Source organism: Rana temporaria, chromosome 4, assembly GCF_905171775.1.
Source record: "Rana temporaria chromosome 4, aRanTem1.1, whole genome shotgun sequence".
In the NCBI taxonomy this organism is placed as follows: domain Eukaryota; kingdom Metazoa; phylum Chordata; class Amphibia; order Anura; family Ranidae; genus Rana; species Rana temporaria.
The window spans coordinates 200,615,387-200,635,091 of NC_053492.1; the positions used below are offsets into that span (position 1 = coordinate 200,615,387).

Below are 19,705 nucleotides of genomic sequence, written 5' to 3' on the forward strand. Positions count from 1 at the left end.
TTCCACTTTGAAGAGTGAGGTTTCTGTTTTACCATTGGGTAAATCTCCTTTTTCCTTGCAAGGAAGTATCACTAGTAAGTCATGTTTCAGTCAGCAGCCTGGCCTTTCTGATGCTTTACTGCAGTATTCCCCTAAATGAGATAGTGTAGTCAGGAGGCATTTGTGGGACTTATCCTGTGGGATGATAAACCAGTAACTAAGTCCAAAATCTGTTATAATCTTGAAAAAATATTGGGAAACATTAACTTATCTTCAATATTTCACACTTTATTTTTTAGAAAAAGTCTAGAATCCCACTTTTTCTATTTAAGGACAAATACTTGGACAATATTTAACACTTTCGTGGGAAAAAAAAATAACAAATAAAGAAAAAATAATATAGCAGCGTGTACAATTGCGATACAGGTAATTGAATGTCATAAAAAATTACCTTTCCTTTTCAATCTGCAGCTCTGTAATTTTCTATAAATGCAAAGGTGAGATTTTACCAATAGCAACATGTTTAAAGGGATGCAGGCCCAGCAGCTTTCCTCATTAGTGCCCTGCAGCTGCCACAGCTGATAATGATTATGAAACCATTCCATTAGACCCACTGAGAACCGAGGCACAGACAAACACACATGGATTTCTTCAGAATAACAAAAAGTAGGAATCTGCAACAAAGGTTGTTATAATCCTTGTAATTTACATAGATCACCCAGAGGGGAATGTTTTTTTCTCAACAAAAGTGGAGTTACGCTTAAACAAATCATTAACTAACTGTAAATTCTTATAAAATGTCTAGCTGGCATGAGATTCAGTCCAAATCAGAAAATTCCACCAGTGCCCAGAATACAGATTATACTGTTTAAAATGCATTTTGATTTAAAACCAAATAAAAACACTCAAAATATCCAGTGCTGTACAGTTGTACACTTGTAAATGGTCAACACTAATTATTACCACTAAAAACTTCCTGAATGATGTCATTGTATCTTCTCCCGCTCAACACATATCATCACAATTGATTCCTTAGGAGTGGAGCATAATATACCAACATTTATTTTAATTAGTTTAAGGCCCCTTTCACACTGGGGTGCTTTTCGAGCCTTCTTCGAGCGTTATTCAAGCGTTATTCAAGCGAAGCCTCATCTGCAATCCCAATGTGCTGGTAAAGCACCGCTAAGACCCTAACGTTTTAGGGCATTTTTGCAGTGCCTCAGTGTGAAAGGGTAAGGCGTTTTTCCAGCGCTTTCAATTCATTTAAATGGAGAGGGGCGTTTTTGTTGGTTTTTTTTCAACACTCTAGGGCCCCTTTCACACTGAGGAGTTTTTCAGGCGTTGCAGCACTAAAAATAGTGCTGTTATACCGCCTGAAAAACTCCTGCCCAGCCTTCTCAGTGTGAAAGCCAGAGGGCTTTCACACTGAGGTGATGCGCTGGCAGGAGAGAGAAAAATCTCCTGCAAGCAGCATCTTTGGAGCTTCACCGCTCCTTCCCATTTAAAACAATGGAAAACCGCGGTATTAACCCTTTATCGGCTGCTAGCGGGGATTAATACCGCACCTCTAGCGGCCGAATCCCGCGACAATTCCGAAGGTATAGCGCCGCTATTTTTACCACCACCGCGCCTCCCGCCCCAGTGTGAAAGGGGCCCAAGGCTTCTCCAAAGATGCTGCTTGCAGGACTTTTCTCAACGCCCTGCCAGTGCAACGCCTCAGTGTGAAAGGGTAAGGCATTTTTACAGCGCTTTCAATTCATTTCAATGGAGAGGGGCATTTTTGGAGCGTTTTTCAGTGCCCAAAAGCTGCTCCAAAGATGCTGCTTGCAGGACTCAGTGTGAAAGGGTCCATTGAGATGCATTGTTTTAATAGCGCTATTTTTAACGCTAAAACGCTGTAAAAAACGCTTCAGTGTGAAAGGGGTCTAAATTAATTTTAAACAATTTTACACTATGAAAGTCTGTTCTCTTCCTTGTTTAAAAGTTACAAATGCTGTGAGGGGAACAGAGTAGAATATTGATTACAAGCATTTTTGAATGTAATCACTTGTGGTCTGTTTGAGCAAGTAAGGCCGCGTACACACGATTGGTTAAACCGATGAGAACAGTCTGATGGACCGTTTTCATCGGTTCAAACCGATCGTGTGGGGGCGCCATCGGTTATTTAACCATCGGTTAAAAAAAAGCCAACTTGTTTTAAATTTAACCAATGGATTCCTAACCGATAGAAAAAAAAAAGATCGTTAGTAGGCAAGACCATCGGTTAAAAATTCACGCATGCTCAGACTAAATTAGGGGACGGGAGCGCTCGTTCTGGTAAAACTAGCATTCGTTATGGAGATAGCACATTCATCACGCTGTAACAGACAGAAAAGCGCGAAACGTCTTTTACTAACACAAAATCAGCTAAAGCAGCCCCAAGGGTGGCGCCATTGGATTTGAACTTCCCCTTTATAGTGCTGTCGTACGTGGTTTACGTGTCCGCGTTCTGACACGATCGTTTTTTTAACCGATGGTGTGTAGGCGCGACTGACCATCAGCTTCATCGGTTAACTGATGGAAAAATCCATCAGACCGTTCTCATCGGATGGACCGATCGTGTGTACGCGGTCTAAGTGTTTATGCCTTAGGTGAGTTGGTGAGTTCATCCCTTCACATAGCTTTATTTTCATACAATCTGCAGCCTGAACAAAAAAGATCTAACAGATTCCCCATCCATGCTATACAGTGTGGTTGAACAAATCACCTGCTGTAGCTATTGTATTTTGATTGCCAATTCTAACAGCTGCCGGTAATGGCTAAAAGCAATAAGATGCATCTGCTATTCGGCCAACAATCTTGTGCCTGGCTTTTTCGATTTTTCAATCAAAGGATATCAAGTGGGAGGGTGCGAAAACAAAATGTAATGAGTGTGTTGCCAGCTTTAGGGGAGTATTCCCATTACGGTTGACATTTTCTGATTTAAACTGTTATATTTGATTCAGTTTATTGCTTTTTCGGAATAATAGTTGAACAGCATTTGTATGCAATTACAACATGTTTTTTAATTTATTTGCATATCCTTTTGTTTTTACATATTTATAGAGCACTTAGTTTCAGGGCACAAAAGGAGCACTATGCATTTTAGGCTACTTTCACACTGGGGCGTTGGCGGTAAAGTGCCGCTATTTTTAGCAGAGCTTTACAGTCTTTTTTGCGGCAGTTCGGCATCGCTGCCCGTTGATTTCACACTCTGGCGTTCACACTGGAGTGAGAGGAGGGGCTCTTTATAGGCGATTTGCAGGTGCTATAGCGCCTGTAAAGCGCCTCAGTGTGAAAACAGCCTTATGCCTCGTACACACGACCAGTTTTCTCATCGGGAAAACTGCCATGACAGCTTTTGGCTGGGAAAACTGTCTGTGTGTATGCTCCATGGCAGTTTTCCCGACAGGAAAAATTAGAACATGTTTTTTTCCCGGCAGTTTTCCTATGGGAAACACTGCGGTGGAGCATACACATGGCCGGGTTTCCCAGCCAACGCTATCATGGCAGTTTTCCTGACAGGAAAACCGACCGTGTGTAGGGGGGAAAAAGCTCCCGAGCAAGTTCTGGGTTTTCACTGCGGTTTTCCCAGCGGACTTTTTACCGCCAGGAAAACGGATCGTGTGTAAAAGGCATAAGGATAATAAACTGATACCTTTTAGCAAATTAGCACACCTGGTGCAGCCTGAGAGTAATCTGTAGGAGCGTGTTTACATGTATTTTCTTCTAGAAAGAAAGCAATAGTAGAGCACACCTAAAACATGCAACGTACATACAAATACAATACACCTCATCTAAGATGTGCAGATATAATAGCAACAGTTACAAGCCCATTTTGGGTTTATATATGGATATACACAGTCCAGACATGATCTTCCTTTGTCAATTCCATTATTCAATAATTTGAATTATGGAGGCATTTGTGTATATTTACTAGGAAAAGGAATAAAGGCTGTTCATCCTACAAAGCAATCATTCACTTTACATGCAAAGTAAATGTTAATAAACAATGTAAACCTGTAATAACGTTGAATGTCCAATCATGTACAAGGAATTTTAAAAAAAATAGATTTTTTTTAAAACAAGTTTGTATATTCTGTTTGAATATTTTATTATGTTTTCATAAAGCATAACAAAGGTCATGAGAACAGTATCATTCATATTAGTACAATACAATGAAAAGCAGTTATAACTATGCTTCTCTCATGAAGTATATAGAACCAAATGTAAGGAGCAACAGCTTCACCCTGTCTACTAACCGTCGTATAGCCTTGGTTCACATTTGTATGATTTGTATGATTTGGCATGCGATTTGACATGTCAAATCGCATGCCAAATCGGCGGCTATTGCCGGCAATGGCACCATCCGAATCGGTGTGGCGCGGCACCAATTCCCAAAAGTAGTTCCTGCACTACTTTTGGTGACTTCGGGAAGCGATTTGTATAGACATCTGTGCATGAACCTACACAGATGACTGTCAAATCGCCCCCAAAGTCAGACTGCATTGCCGGGTTGAAATCGTGTGAGTTCAGGTGATTTCTAACCCGCAGCAATGTGAAACTAGGCTTGAACTGTAACTGCTGTAAACAGTCACTAATCCTGTTTGTAAATAAACCACATAGTCTTGAAATCTTAAGGCTTCATTTCCATGGACGTTTTTACAGCCACTTTTCTGCTTAAAAACGGCTTAAAAACGGCTCTCCGAGTTAGTCTATTGCCTTATGCCCACCATGACGTTTTTTGACGTTTTTGAGCTGTAGATGGCTGAGCCGTTTTTAAGCTGCAAAAAAAAACCCAGGACCAGTGCGTTCTGAAGCTCCAGTGTTAGAGCTGTAAAAACGCCAGATGTTAAAAAACGCTCAAAAACACTGAAAAGCTCCAGCTCAAAAAAAATAAAAATAAATAAAAATTAAACATGGACAGGCGTTTTTAAGCTGTAAAAAAGGCTAAAAAAAAGTGGCTGTAAAAACGTCCATGGAAATGAAGCCTTACACGGCAAGTTACTAAAAGTATTCACAATCTTATCTATTAAAATATGAGTTTTTTGTGTGTGGTAGTTCTTTTTTTTATAATTTAGGCCTTTTTCACATGTGCAGCCAAGGGGGCAGTAAAAAACAAGTGGTTGAGCTGCAGTTTTACAGTCCTAAATGGCTCACTTAAAGCCTACAATAGGGACCGATGTACAGCTACGACGGTTCATGGGATCTTGCTGACCTGCCGCAGTATAATGACGGCGGTTGGTTGGCAAGTGGTTAACAAGACACGTGGCCACTCATTAAAATTCGAGGAAAAGAGGTTTAACCTTAAACTACGTGTAGCGCCATGCTCCCATTGAGTATGCGCTATATGTTAAATTCTAGTTGCCTGAGTTATAGTTTAGCTCAGAATAATTATTCTAAATTGTTGGTTCTGTTTCAGTTCAGCTGGGTTGCACAATTTTCCCCTTGACGGTGGGTGTCGCTGTTCCCACTGGTCCAGTTTGGAAAGGCAGCAGGCTGGATGCATTGGGTATCTCTTTCCCAGAAGCAGCTCAGGGGGCGTGGTCAACCCGCTGTGTGTTCTGGGGAGGGGTACTTAAGGGACAGACGCCGTTTGGCGGGGTTTGTCTTCCGATGATGACCTGATGGACCACGTGGCATCAGGGATGTGTGAGCTGTTTCGTAGCCTCGGGCCTCGCAACTGAGAGTAGGCCCAGGAGTTTCTGGGGCCTACTAATCCAGGGATGGTCTTTCGCTACCTTACCTACGGAAGGAAGCTGAACCAGTGGGATTCAATTGATGGACGTACCCTGGCAAATTTACCACACTGTGCTGCCGGTCCAGCTGAAAGATTCTGGCACCGTGAGTTGTGTACTTTATTGGAACTATACAAAGTGTGCGAGTGGTTATGCAATCTTGTGGCAGAAGATCGTGGGACAGCCTGACAACACTTATCAAGTCTGTGGCAGAGACTTTGACGAGCTTCGCACCAGCTGCTAGGCCGGTGAGAGTAGGCCTATCTGGTGGTTGCTGAAATCCAGTGTTTAGCTGAGTTAATCCTCTGGAACTAAGTTGTACCTCTACCCCTCTGTTGGAGAACTTTGTTTAATAAAACCCTTGAAAGAGACTTTGTGTTGGTGCGTACATTCTTATGGACAACTCTCCAAGGAGAACCCCTGAAACGAGCGTATGGAGTAAGGTGACGGCAGGCCCAAATCTAAACCAGCAGCTCCTTCGGGGGTAGTGCTACATACGTAGAGGGTTCTTTACTGTAAGAGTGGCAAGGATTTAAATTATCCCTTCCACAGGCGGTGGTCTCAGTTGGGGGCATCGATAATTTCAAGAAACTATTAGATAGGCACCTAAACGACCGCAACATACAGGGATATACAATGTAATACTGACCTATAATCACACACATAGGTTGGACTTGATGGACTTGTGTCTTTTTTCAACCTCACCTACTATGTAACTATGTAACTGGCAGCAGTTCACATATACTGTAGGAACATGTTTTACTAAATCTTTTAGTGTCTGGAATAAATTTACAGCCAAAAAAGTACATTTGGAAGGTGCAGTGCTCACCCACAGAGCAGTGTCAAGCGCTCCAATTCTCCTTAATTTCTGCTACAGAGTGACGTACTTAATGAGGAAGTGAAAAATGACAAGTTTTAAAAACTGACTATCCTGCAATGACAGCACACTGCTTGAATGTTAAAGAAATTCTACATTGTTTACGTTTCCATACAACACTGTGATCTTAAATTGAATCGTTCTTCTTCTTTTCTGCTATTTCTCTGATACAGGCTCCAGGCTCTGATGCTGGCCCCAGTATTTCCTGGGTCTATTTTCTATTCAGACTTCTGCACATTACTCATCACTTGTGGCTGTCATATTATGATATTCGTTTTAAAATAGGAATATATTCGGTAGTTTATTTACCCAGAAACAACCAACCGGTTAACTGAAATCCTATCAGCCAGTGGTCCCTTGGCAAACTACTACATCCAGCATGTCTACACATTGCTAATTCTACATTCACATACTCTGATCCAGAAACTATCATGCAGGGTTTGAAAATGGAAGACTTATCCTGCAGCCAAAACCCAGGTAGAGCAATATCACACGTATACCTTTTGGTGCTTTATCCTGCTGGCAGACAAATTTATAGCAATGCAAAGAGATAAAGATGGAGGCAAATACGGAGTGGTATGATTTCTATTCCAACCGGGAGACAGCTGTTTAGCTGCTATTTGATGTAAACATATATTCTGCCATTTTCAAGGTAAAAGACAAAGTATCAAAGTAACTTATGGTGTAATGAAAAATAACTAAAAGCCTTTCAATTCATTTGACAAAGAGATATACTTTTACATTGAAAATCAATGCCAGTGGCAGCTAAGGACCAAGTACCTTGTCTGCTTCAATAATTCATTACTTCGTTGCAGAAAAGATCTTAATTTATTACATGTGTGTTTAAACTCTCTCACAACTTTAAAATTACAGCAGCTGGAAATTTGTGCCAGATAAACTATAGTACCAAAAGTATTGATACGCCTGCCTTTACACGCACACAAACTTTAATGACATCCCAGTATTAGTCCATAGGGTTCAATATTTATTTGGCCCACCCTTTGTAGCCATAACAGCTTCAAATCCTCTGGGAAGGCTGTCAACAATGTTTAGGAGTGTGTCTATTGGAAAGGTTTGACCATTCTTCCAGAAGTGCATTTGTGAGGTCAGACACTGATGTGGACGAGAAGGCCTGGCTGTGCTCTAATTCATCCCAAAGGTGTTCTATTGGGTTGCGGTCATGACTCTGTGCAGACCAGTCAAGTTTCTACACCCCAAACTTGCTCATCCATGTCTTTATGAACCTTGCTTTGTGCACTGGTAAACAGTCATGTAGGAACAGGAAAAAAGACCTTGCAGTGTCCGGCCCCCCAGCCCCCCCCCCCCCCCCCCCCCGTTTTACTTACCTGAACCCCAAATTTCTGTGGGCGCAATCCTGCATCACTCTTTTCATGGCTTCTTGGTTCTTCATTGGATAGATTGATAGCAGCGCAGCCATTGGCTCCCACTGCTGTAAATCAAATCCAATGACGCAGCCGCCGGGGAGCGGGGCCTAGTCATACACTCAGCGGCTATGTGCTCCATCACACTTTTTTCTGTGAGAATTCCTGTCAAGAAAAGATTGAGAGCAGGATCTAAATTTCCGTGACAGGAAAAATTCCTATCGGGAATCGCGGTCGTCTGTATGCAATTACAACATGAAAAAAACATGCATGCTCAGAATCAAGCAGAAGAGCCGAACTGCCCATTGAACTTCATTGATCTCGGCTCGTCGTACGCATTGTACGTTACCGCGTTCTTGACATTCAGAATTTCAGATAAGATTTGTGTGACCGTTTGTATGCAAGGCAAGTTTGAGCCGTTTTCCTGCAGAAAAACAATTTTTTCTGTCGGAAAAACTGATCGTGTGTACAGGGCATGAGAGCACTCATTAGCGCCCCTGCAGCCCATTAAAAAATACAAACTGTGTGCTGCAGTGGCAGATGGTATTTCTAGTTTGCTGATGCACAGGGATCTGAAAATGAATGATGCATCTGTGTGGGCTAAACCCTGCTATTTTTGAAAAGTGACAGCGTGTATGGGGAGAAGAACCCCTGCCCCCTGTCATGGGGGTGGAAAAAGAGGAGGCAGGAGCTGGTACATGTTACATGTTCCACCCTAAATACCAGTGGAACATGTCACATGTTCCAAAGGTGAATGTAGACTTTCATTTCTTTGCTAAAAGTATTGAAAGCAACTGAATTATGTGGTCATAGAGAAAAGTCATAAACAGGCAGAAAACAGTGGCTGCATTGGTTTCCTTTTTTAAGCTTTTCCCCCCTCTATTTTCACTTGGTGATTTGTCTAGTAACACACCTCCTGTATTAGAGTGCCCCCCACTCTGGATGAAGGAGAAACAGATACACTTCTGGACGTCAGCATTGTCAGTCTGGGAAGAGGGGAGGGTTAAAATATACTAGCAGATTTAGATGCACTAAACAAATTAAAGCCAAACTCCAGCTAAAACTTTTTAGGCAGTACAGTTAAGCCTCGTACACACGATCAGTCCATCCGATGAGAACGGTCCAAAGGACTGTTGTCATCGGTTAACCGATGAAGCTGACTGATGGTCCGTCGCGCCTACACACCATAGGTTAAATAACCGATCGTGTCAGAACGCGGTGACGTAAAACATGACTTGCTGAAAAAAACAAAGTTCAATGCTTCCAAGCATGCGTCGACTTGATTCAGAGCATGCACGGGTTTTTAACCGATGCTTTTGCATACTAACGATCTTGGTTTTGACCTATCAGTTAGGCGTCCATCGGTTAAATTTTAAAGCAAGTTCCTATTTTTTGAACCGAAGGTTAATGGGGCCCACACACGATCGGTTTTGACCGATGAAAACAGTCCTTTAGACCGTTGTCCTCTGGCTATCCTATCGTGTGTACGCGGCCTAACAGTGTCATTCCTTTTGGGATAAAGGTTTAACATATTATAAATACAGTTGAACCTCAGATTACGAGCATAGTCCGTTCCAGGAATATGCTCGTAGTCCAAAGTACTCGCATATCAAAGCGAGTTTTCCCATTGAAGTCAATGGAAACGAAAATAATTTGTTCCGCATTGACTTCAATGGGATGCAATACCGAATGCGGCCAGAGGTGGGGCGTGCCAGAGAGCGCCGAAAACAGCTGAAAAGGCCCGAGGACGCTTCAGCTTGTTTCATGTGCCCCCGTACCTCAGGCCAAATGAGGTACTGAATGCCTAATTTTGGCTCTGCTCAGCTTCTGCTCCCCCGTACCTCAGGCCAAATTAGGTACTGCAGGCCAACCCTTTAACTGCTATATCTACAGGTCAGCATGTTCTGTTAAAAAACAACAGACTTACTGTCAGGATAACCTGGTGAAAATAGAATAAAGAAAGCCCAAAAAAAAAACTAATGCAGCCATCACAAATGAGAAATAGTAAGCTGCAATAAAAGACCTGTTTACTTTTGGGTTTAATACAGATTTAATCAGCAACTGAATAGAATGGTTAAGATTCTGTTCCAAAATGTACACAGGCAAAAGTAAAAACAACAATACAAATCATTTAGTACAGGATGCTAAACACAATGGCACTTCACAGTGCACCCAGCCATCTACCAGTGGCAGTTTATTGAAGATTTCTAGTTTCTGCATGGATGCAAAGCTTTCTACTAATAATTGAGAATGAGATGGGAGGCAATACAACATAATAGAGAAAGGGAATGTAATAATTTTATTTGTCTTTAATCAACTGAATTATTTCAAGATAAATAATTATCTTTAATTGTTATTAGTGGAAAACGCTAATTACACTATTGAAATACACACATGGAAGCTGTTTTACCTGAAAAAAGAATTTGTATTTCTGTCCACCCTGTCCTGAGGTTTGCATAGCCTTGCCAGACAGCACAGCTAGTCTGGTGGTCTCCTGACCTTTCTCTTCTGCAGTTAAAGTGGTTGTAAAGTCACTGAGCATAATTACTGGAATCTCTTCTGTTATAGCATGCTATATTGTACAGTGTATCTGTTTTTTTTAATGATGTAGCTAAATACCATATACAATGTGGTCACGTGACCTCCCTCCACTCTCCTTCTCTGTTCTAAGAACTACAGTGGGAGGGGCTGAGATCCCCCTCTGGCATCAGCCAGGAGGTCACGTGACCGCACAGCGGCACTGTGAAATAAGGTATTTAGCTGCATAATTTAAAACAAAACAAGAGGGGATATTCCAGTAATTATGCTCAGTGACTTTACAGACACAGGGAAAAGCAGCAGGAGGGGCGGGGAGCAGATCGGCTCTTACATCACAGACTTTTGGGCTGACAGGCAGGGAGGGGGGGGGGGGAGAGACTGACCACACAGCAGGCTGACAGAGGCATCTAAACTGACCACAATATCATGGATCAGCAGCCATAATTATTGTGGTCAGTACACCTAGGGGGGCACAGGAACAGGCAGGATCAACCAGCATAGAATGGGACAAATGACACTGCAGAACACTGTGCTGTATATCCTGCTTTAAAGGAACAGGATCTTTTTTGTTTGTTTGTTTAGGGTTAGAACCGCTTTAAGCAACATGGCTAAGTCACATCCCCCAACCCAAGTATGATTGGACAGTGAAGGAGCAGCAACTGATAAAGCCATCAATCTCCTGTCATTTTATTCCTTGCTAGCCCATATGCATGCAGCATACCTGATTGATCCTAAGTACTGTACTGTTTTCCCTAACCCAGTCTACATGCTTCTGTACATGGAATTACAAAGGGCTAAAATATAGACAAATTCAGGTATTTACCGTAGCTACATTTAAACATATAACTGCAAATCAGATTATACATAATCATATACTGTAACTGCACTAATTGATGTATTTTTTACATCTATAAAGAGTTAAATTCTAATAATATATCCTTTAATTGGAGAGAATCATCTATCACCATAGATGGATTCATGCATTGCATAAATTTATCTATGGTCGCCACTGTCACCCCCTATCACCCCCTATCGCCTATCAGGCATCTAATCATAGCAGAGGACGGGAAGAGAGGACGGGAGAAGACATCGAGGAGCGTGGAGGACATCGCCGTAACCCGCTTCCCCACCGAGACAACATAAGTGCCGGGTGGGCGGGGGATGCACACTGGCAGCATTTGATGGGCACAGTAGCGGCAATTGATGGGCACACTGGCAGCAGTTGATGGGCACAGTAGCGGCAGTTGATGTGTGTGACGGTATCGGTATGATATCCCCGTCAAGCATTCCCTCCTCTCCATACAAGACCATCACAGGATCCCCCACACATGAGTCAAGACTGGATGCTGGAACCAAGACTGAGTTTAATGTTATAACACACAGCTTATATGTCATTTCCAAAACTGTTACAATGACAAATCTCCGCCCCCCTCACACTGGGGCTTCCATACAGATGAGTAGGCAGACACGACGGAGCCGAGTCTGAAAACACATTTTCTTTAGATAATGACATCAGTGGAGTTGAGTACTAGTTGTACTAAATACATTAACTAGACAACTCGACCCCGCATATAGAGAGATAATTACCACAATGAAGCAATCAGAATAATTAACACAAGCCACATAAACACAGATCTCCTTCACACAACACAATAGATCAATTAACCTTTAGAAATAGTGAGGGGACATTAGCACTTCAATAACCGGATGGTAATCACAATGGCAAGCAGGGAGAGCATTAGACTGAGACATATAGGCAAATGTATCACAATGGCCCCCCTTTTTCTCCCTGCTCCGGAAAACCCGGTTGGACCTTCCCTGGTCCAGTAGGGTTGACGGGTTCAGAGCTTTTAGTCCGAGGTTAACTCCGTTTGGCATGACTGACCTCCCTTGGCAACTGCTTCAGACTCAGGTATGCCACCGGGTCGTCAGATCACACGCCGGTCAGTCCCCAAGTCTTTGTGCGATCTGCAAAGTCACCAGAAGTCAGTGTGAAGACGGCGAATGGGTCTGTGCGCCGCCATCTAGGTGTCCCGCTATGGGAGGGGCAGGTTATGGCTCTGAAGTGACAGTCACAGGAGATTCATAAAAAGAAAAAGTTATATTTGTTGAAATGCTGTAGCACTGGTGCTCAGAGTCCAGGGGGGGGGACTCAGAGCCCCATAAGGTCAGCCACCCCCTGCTCCCTCCGCAGCCGCCGGTTCTCCTCTTTGAGCTTCTCCAGCTCCATCTCCAGTTCATGGAGCCTGGGGGGGTCAGCCCGCTGTGACCTCAGGTGGTTGTTCTCCTCCTCCATGCGGCTTATGCACTCCTCCAGCTCTATGTACTCACGGATCAGGTCCTGCTTGCTCATGTCCTGCAGGCTCTCCACGTGGTCCTTCATCATCAGGAACTGGGTGGTGGTGTAAGGGGCCACCGGTGGGCCCTTGGCGAACATCTCGGCCCGCATCTGGGGCGCCCGCTGCGATTCCATCTCCTCCAGTCGCTTCTTCTCCTCCCAGGTCCGCTGGTTATATGACTTCCAGGACCTCTTCTTCTTGGAGGGTAGCTGGCGGTGCCTCTTTCTGCCCAGCTCCCTCCAAGGCCCCTCCGGCTCATGGCTGTCGCCCATGACCAGCTGAAAATGGTGTTCCCTGTTGTCCGTAATAACAGATTGTACCATGAGGGCTTCATAAGGGGTGCCCAATGGTTCTTCCTGACCCAGCTCCTGGGGATCCCAAGCCGAGTCTACACAATGGGCTGCTGCTGGTGGGCGGTACCCAGGTTGAGACCAATTTGACCTGGTGTTGTCATTCATGGGGCAATTCTGCTTGAAGTGACCCAACTGTTTGCACCGGAAGCAGCGTTGTTCGTTGTCCTCCTGGCGTGGGTAGCGAGGGCTAGATGTCATCGATCTGTTAGGCGGTTGGTATCTAGCGGCTGGTGGGTGTGAGGGTGCCGTTGGTCGTGGAGGTTGTACCCGTGGTGTGACCTGGTTTGTCTTGCGAGTATCCGCATATTCATCCGCCAACTTCGCGGCCTCTGGTAGAGTCATGGGCCTGCGATCTCTCACCCAATCTTTGACGTCCGTCTGGATGTGATTGTAAAATTGCTCCAGGAGCATTAGTTGCAAAATGTCCTCTGCGGTGGTGGCCTGGCTGCTGTTAACCCAGTTAGAGGCCGACAGGGACAACTGGCATGCCCATTCCGCGTAAGAGTCTTTCGTGGTTTTGCGTGAGTCCCTGAACTTCTGTCGGTGGGACTCTGGGGTTACTGCATAACGAGCCAGGAGCACTTCTTTAACCCGGGCGTAGCTATGGATATCCTGATCTGGCACGGTCCGGAAAGCATCAGAAGCTTTGCCTGACAGTTTGCCTGACAATATTGCAACCCACTCTCTTCTAGCTATTCGGTGCAGGTTACATTGTCGCTCAAAATCCGCCAGGTAGTTATCAATCTCACAGTCCTTTTCATCAAAAGCTTTAAAAGCGCTAAACGGAATCTTCCTTGTGTCTGCTGTGCTGTACTCACTGTTCGGAGAAGGTGCGGCTGCTTGTTGGACTGCTGCCAGTTTTAACTGTAGTTCTGCGTTTACTAACAGGTCCATCACTTTCAGCACCACATCCGGCGTTGGGTTCGGGCCGAACCATGCTAGCTTCTCTCTCATTAGCTTGTTGGCTGGCGATTCCTCCTCCTGAATCACTGGTGTCTCCATCTCTTGTACCGCTGGCGTTGCTGCAATCCTGTTCTCCTGGTCTATCTCCATTGATTCTGCTATGATGACCCGTTCGGTTTTGTTGCTAGCAATCCTTCCACGAACTTCCAGTAGTTCTTCCAGTGTCTGCTTGGAATCCCGGGTGTAAAGGAGAGTAGAAGGGAAAATCCCACTGCTACCAACCAATTGTGACGGTATCGGTATGATATCCCCGTCAAGCATTCCCTCCTCTCCATACAAGACCATCACAGGATCCCCCACACATGAGTCAAGACTGGATGCTGGAACCAAGACTGAGTTTAATGTTATAACACACAGCTTATATGTCATTTCCAAAACTGTTACAATGACAAATCTCCGCCCCCCTCACACTGGGGCTTCCACACAGATGAGTAGGCAGACACGACGGAGCCGAGTCTGAAAACACATTTTCTTTAGATAATGACATCAGTGGAGTTGAGTACTAGTTGTACTAAATACATTAACTAGACAACTCGACCCCGCATATAGAGAGATAATTACCACAATGAAGCAATCAGAATAATTAACACAAGCCACATAAACACAGATCTCCTTCACACAACACAATAGATCAATTAACCTTTAGAAATAGTGAGGGGACATTAGCACTTCAATAACCGGATGGTAATCACAATGGCAAGCAGGGAGAGCATTAGACTGAGACATATAGGCAAATGTATCACAATGTGCACACTGGCAGCAGTTGATGGGCACAGTGTCGGCAATTGATGGGCACAGTGTCAGCAATTGATGGGCACAGTGTCAGCAATTGATGGGCACAGTGTCAGCAATTGATGGGTACAGTAGCTGTGTTTGATGGCACAGTGGCTGCGTTTGATGGGCACAATGGCTGCGTTTGATGGGCACAGTGGCTGCGTTTGATGGGCACAGTGGCTGCGTCTGATGGCACAGTGGCGGCAATTGATGGGCACAGAAGCTACGTTTGATGGGCACAGTGGCTGCAATTGATGGTTGTTTTTTTTTCAGTTTGTTTGCGCCCCCCCCCCCCAAAAAAAAATGAGCACCAGCCGCCACTGATATACAGTGTGTGTGTGTGTGTATATATATATATATATATATATATATATATATATATATATATATATATATACATGTGTCTACAAGGGTGATGTCATTTGTGGCACTACTTTTACAAATCATTATATGTGTTATAGTAAATGAGCTTTTCCTTAAAGTAAAAGAATAGACAGGAACCTTTACAAGCATCATAATATCACTCTAGAGAGATTTGTGCTATGTATGCTTGTGTTATTGGCAGTAATATTAAAGTTTGATGTCTGGTACACTTAGTATCTCTTGTCAAAATCAATAAAAGCCCATTCATTTACACTACCTATCAGAAGTGACATCTGACACCTTCACTGTGGCAATAACAGGGCAGTTATTGGTATCTGTCCAAGGGGAATTCAGGGGTGACTTAGAAAAAGACAAGGCCGCAGGGTCACTCTGGACTTTTATATTGTTCCTTCAGAGGTGAGCGTAATGTCAATTAAAAGAAGACTGAAATCTCTTTCTCAAATTTCTTCATTATTTTATTTTACTATTAAACTTTCTACCTTTTCTGCATGGCCTGTCTTACTTTTATAATTCTATTTTCTTTTGTTTCCTTTCTTTAAGTATACGTTATAACTTTTTTACTAGCAAGGATTTCATCTTGCCTTATAAAACAGAATAGCCCTAGCTTTATTCTCCTGCACTTGCTTCTATATCAGGCTTGTTTGGTTTCCGCTATCTCATCTGAATTTCTTATTTCTCTGTCTTCCTCTGTATCCCCATTAATGCGCTCAGCATTCACCTTCTCTCTCTGCCAACCTACATTTCTTGCTTTGACTTTCCAGCCCCCTCCTCAATCATTATTCCTCTCTGTTTCTTCTTCCTTCCTTTATAATGTCATACAAAGCCCTGGGCAGACTCACAAGCTGACATGCCATAACCTCACCCAGACTGGACTCTATGGTTGAGACATTAAGCTAATGGTCATTGATCTGGTGAGAGTTTAGTGTGTTCTGAATGTCAATGTGTTGTGTTTGCAAAGTGATTGCTTGAGCAGACCAGTGTCGTGTTGTTCTCTGTACAGGGTTTGGATTCAATTTTGTCTGCGAGAAACGATATTAGAATATAACATTACTTTATGTATGAAAAGCTGAGTGTTTCTGAGTAGTATATACAGACCTGAAAATACAAAAGCAATATACAGGAACAGAATAATAGATAAACAGCTTTTGATAGTGAGTTCTTTTGCTGTAAGACAATGCTTTTATGATGGGGATATAATGTAATACAAGCTTCCCTTTTGACATATAATAAGGATTGCTGGCTCAGGATGTGCTCAGGATAATACTGTCACTCCGTACCTAGACCTCACTTTTTCATCCACTCTTCTTGCATACGGAGCAGTCTGTACTGCGATGAACAAAGGAGATGTGTGACGAGTGCCCTGGAGAATGGGTTCATTAAAAGCTTTGAGATTACATAAGCTTCATTTCAATTACTAGGATTTAAAATGTAAAGAACAATCTGAGGATTAAACCTGCCAAATAGCTATCTCTAAGTGTGGCGGAAAATAAATCTTCAAGTATATGCCTAAAATCCTCCGCCTCCTCCTCTCACCCCTGGTGAAAATGTAATTCCTTAGTTACTCATCATGCATTTCAACTTTATGATGACTTTAACCTTGTAACTGACAGCGGGACAAACCGAAACTCTTCTAATATGGAATTTTTTGTGGAATGGGCTGAATTTTCATCATCTAATGCTTCTTACTGTAATATTATTTCACAGGTACATTAAAATAATGAATAGGCATTTGGTTACCTTAGATAAAGCCTGAATAACCCTTTTACCACATTCTTCTTTTCATAGTGTCCTTCACAATTACATGCTCTGGAGGCTTGTTGTGGTACTGAGTGAACATCTCTCCACTCCTTTCCGAGATGCCCTTCATGAGTTATCTAAAGAGATGGAGGGTTCAGAAAAACAGCTAGAGCTGGTAAAAGTATGCCTTACTCAAGCCAATAAACATTTTGGAATGTCGCTAGGTGCGCTCTTTGTAGAAGAGTATTTCTCCTCAAACAGCAAGGCAAAGGTAGGAAAAAAATCAATGCTGTGCCAATTTGACATTATGGTACTTTATTTTACTATGAAGAAATATGAATTTTATGTATCTGCTGATATCAGTCTACAAATTGTTAGCAAACCAAGATATGAATCCATTTCTATGCTATTTTATACAACTATCAACAATAATAAGGTGCAACAGTTTTATATAGTATAGAAATTTTACCCTCTACAACATAGGTGTCAAACACAAGGCCCTCGGACCGAATCCGGCCCTCCAGGCCATTTTATGTGGCCCTCGCACCTCTCCAGGCAGCTGCAGGAGAACTCCAGCCCTCCTTTAGTCCTCCTCCAGACCCTTTCTGCTTTTAACCACTTCCATACAGGGCACTTACGTACCTTCCCGCCCAAGCCAATTTTCAGCTTTCAGCACTGTCGCACTTTGAATGGCAATTGCGCGGTCATGCTACACTGTACCCAAACAAAATTGGCGTCCTTTTTTACCCACAAATAGAGCTTTCTTTTGGTGGTATTTGATTACCTCTGCGATTTTTATTTTTTCCGCAACAACTAAAAAAAGACCGAAAATTTTGAAAAAAATTAAGTTTTTATTTTTTTCTGTAATTTTTTTGTAAATAAGTAAGTTTTCTCTTTCAATTACGGGCACTGATATGGTGGCACTGATGGACACAGATGAGATGGCACTGATGGACATCGACGAGGTAGTACTGACGGGCACAGATGAGGTGGCACTGATTGGCGGCGCTGGTATGCGGCACTGATGGGCACACATAGGCGGCACTCATGGGCACACATAGGCGGCACTCATGGGCACTCATGGGCGGCACTGATGGGCACTCATGGGCGGCACTGATGGGCACTCATGGGCGGCACTGGGCACTCATAGGCGGCACAGATGGGCACTCATGGGCGGCACAGATGGGCACTCATGGGCGGCACTGATGGGCACTCATGGGCGGCACTGGGCACTCATAGGCGGCACAGATGGGCACTCATGGGCGGCACAGATGGGCACTGTGGGGTGGCACAGATGGGCACTGTGGGGTGGCACTGATGGGCACTGTGGGGTGGCACTGATGGACACTGTGGGGTGGCACTGATGGACACTGTGGGGCGGCACTGATGGACACTGTGGGGTGGCACTGATTTACTTGTTGCCAGTCAGTGCCCATTTGTGGGCACTGATTGGCATCTTTTTTTTCCCATTTTTTTTTTCAGACTTTTTTTTTTTTTTTTTTTACTTTTTTTTTTTCATTTTTTTTTTTTTTTCCCTTCCCTGGTGGGCATCCCTGGTGGTCCATGTGGCGATCCGAGGGGGGGCTGCGCTGATAAACAATCAGCGCGAACCCCCCCTGTCAGGAGAGCCGCCGATCGGCTCTCCTCTACTCGCGTCTGTCAGACGCGAGTGAGGAAGAGCCATCGACGGCTCTTCCTGTTTACATCGTGATCAGCCGTGGTTGGACACGGCTGATCACGTGGTAAAGAGTCTCCGTGAGAGACTCTTTACCAAGATCGGTGTTGCGGGGTGTCAGACTGACACCCCGCAACAATGATCGCCGCGATGCGCGCCCCCGGGGGCGCGCAGCGGCTCAGAATCCTGAGGACGTCATATGACGTCCAGTCAGGATTCTACAACCACTTTGCCGACGTCAATTTGTCATTGGCGGGCGGCAAGTGGTTAAGCAATGAATCCAGCTTCTTCCCAGCAGCAGCATAAGGAAAGGGGGGTGCACTGTGTGTAAGGGAGAGTGGGGGACTCAACTTTGAAATCTAATGTAAGGGGAGGGAATGCGTTGGACATCTAATCTTAAAGATACAACCGCCCCTTTTTAGGGCAATCATAATGCTGATGTGGCCCACGATGAAATTGAGTTTGACACCCCTGCTCTACAACAAGCACAAATTTAAATTCCCCCTTTTTTTTCCCTACCTTCCCAACTCTTAAAGCCCAATTAACGTCACACAAATAGATATTCAGATAAATAAGGCACAACCTCCATTGTTAATGGGGTAAAGGTGGCCATACATTATACAATGTTCTTATTTCCTTTAGATTTACCTTAACTATCAAGGGCCTGCTTGAATGCATAAAAAAAATTGAAATTGTTTAGGTTTGACCTCATATTATATGATTTTGATAAATCTAAAGGAAAATTGTACAAGAACATTACATAACGTATGGGCAGCCTTGCCTGCCCTTCCCCATAACACTTACAAAGTGTATTTAAATGTGATTGCACAGTCCAGTAGGTGGCTCTTTTAATGCAATGACTGTTAGTGCATTAAAGCGTAAGTAAACACATCCATAAAACAGTTACCTTTCCAGCACGTGCCAGAAATGTAGCACTCCCATTGATTG

General features: G+C 43.6%; 1 protein-coding gene across 1 annotated transcript in view; it reads left to right on the top strand.

Annotated features, from left to right (window-relative positions):
- The window catches only part of ECEL1 (endothelin converting enzyme like 1), a 153,504-nt gene that overhangs the window by 94,041 nt on the left and 39,758 nt on the right, over positions 1 to 19,705 (top strand). Inside the window, exon 7 of the mRNA XM_040349682.1 lies at positions 17,131 to 17,353. Coding sequence (XP_040205616.1) covers positions 17,131 to 17,353 — 223 coding nt within the window. The remainder of the gene's footprint in view (positions 1 to 17,130; positions 17,354 to 19,705) is intronic.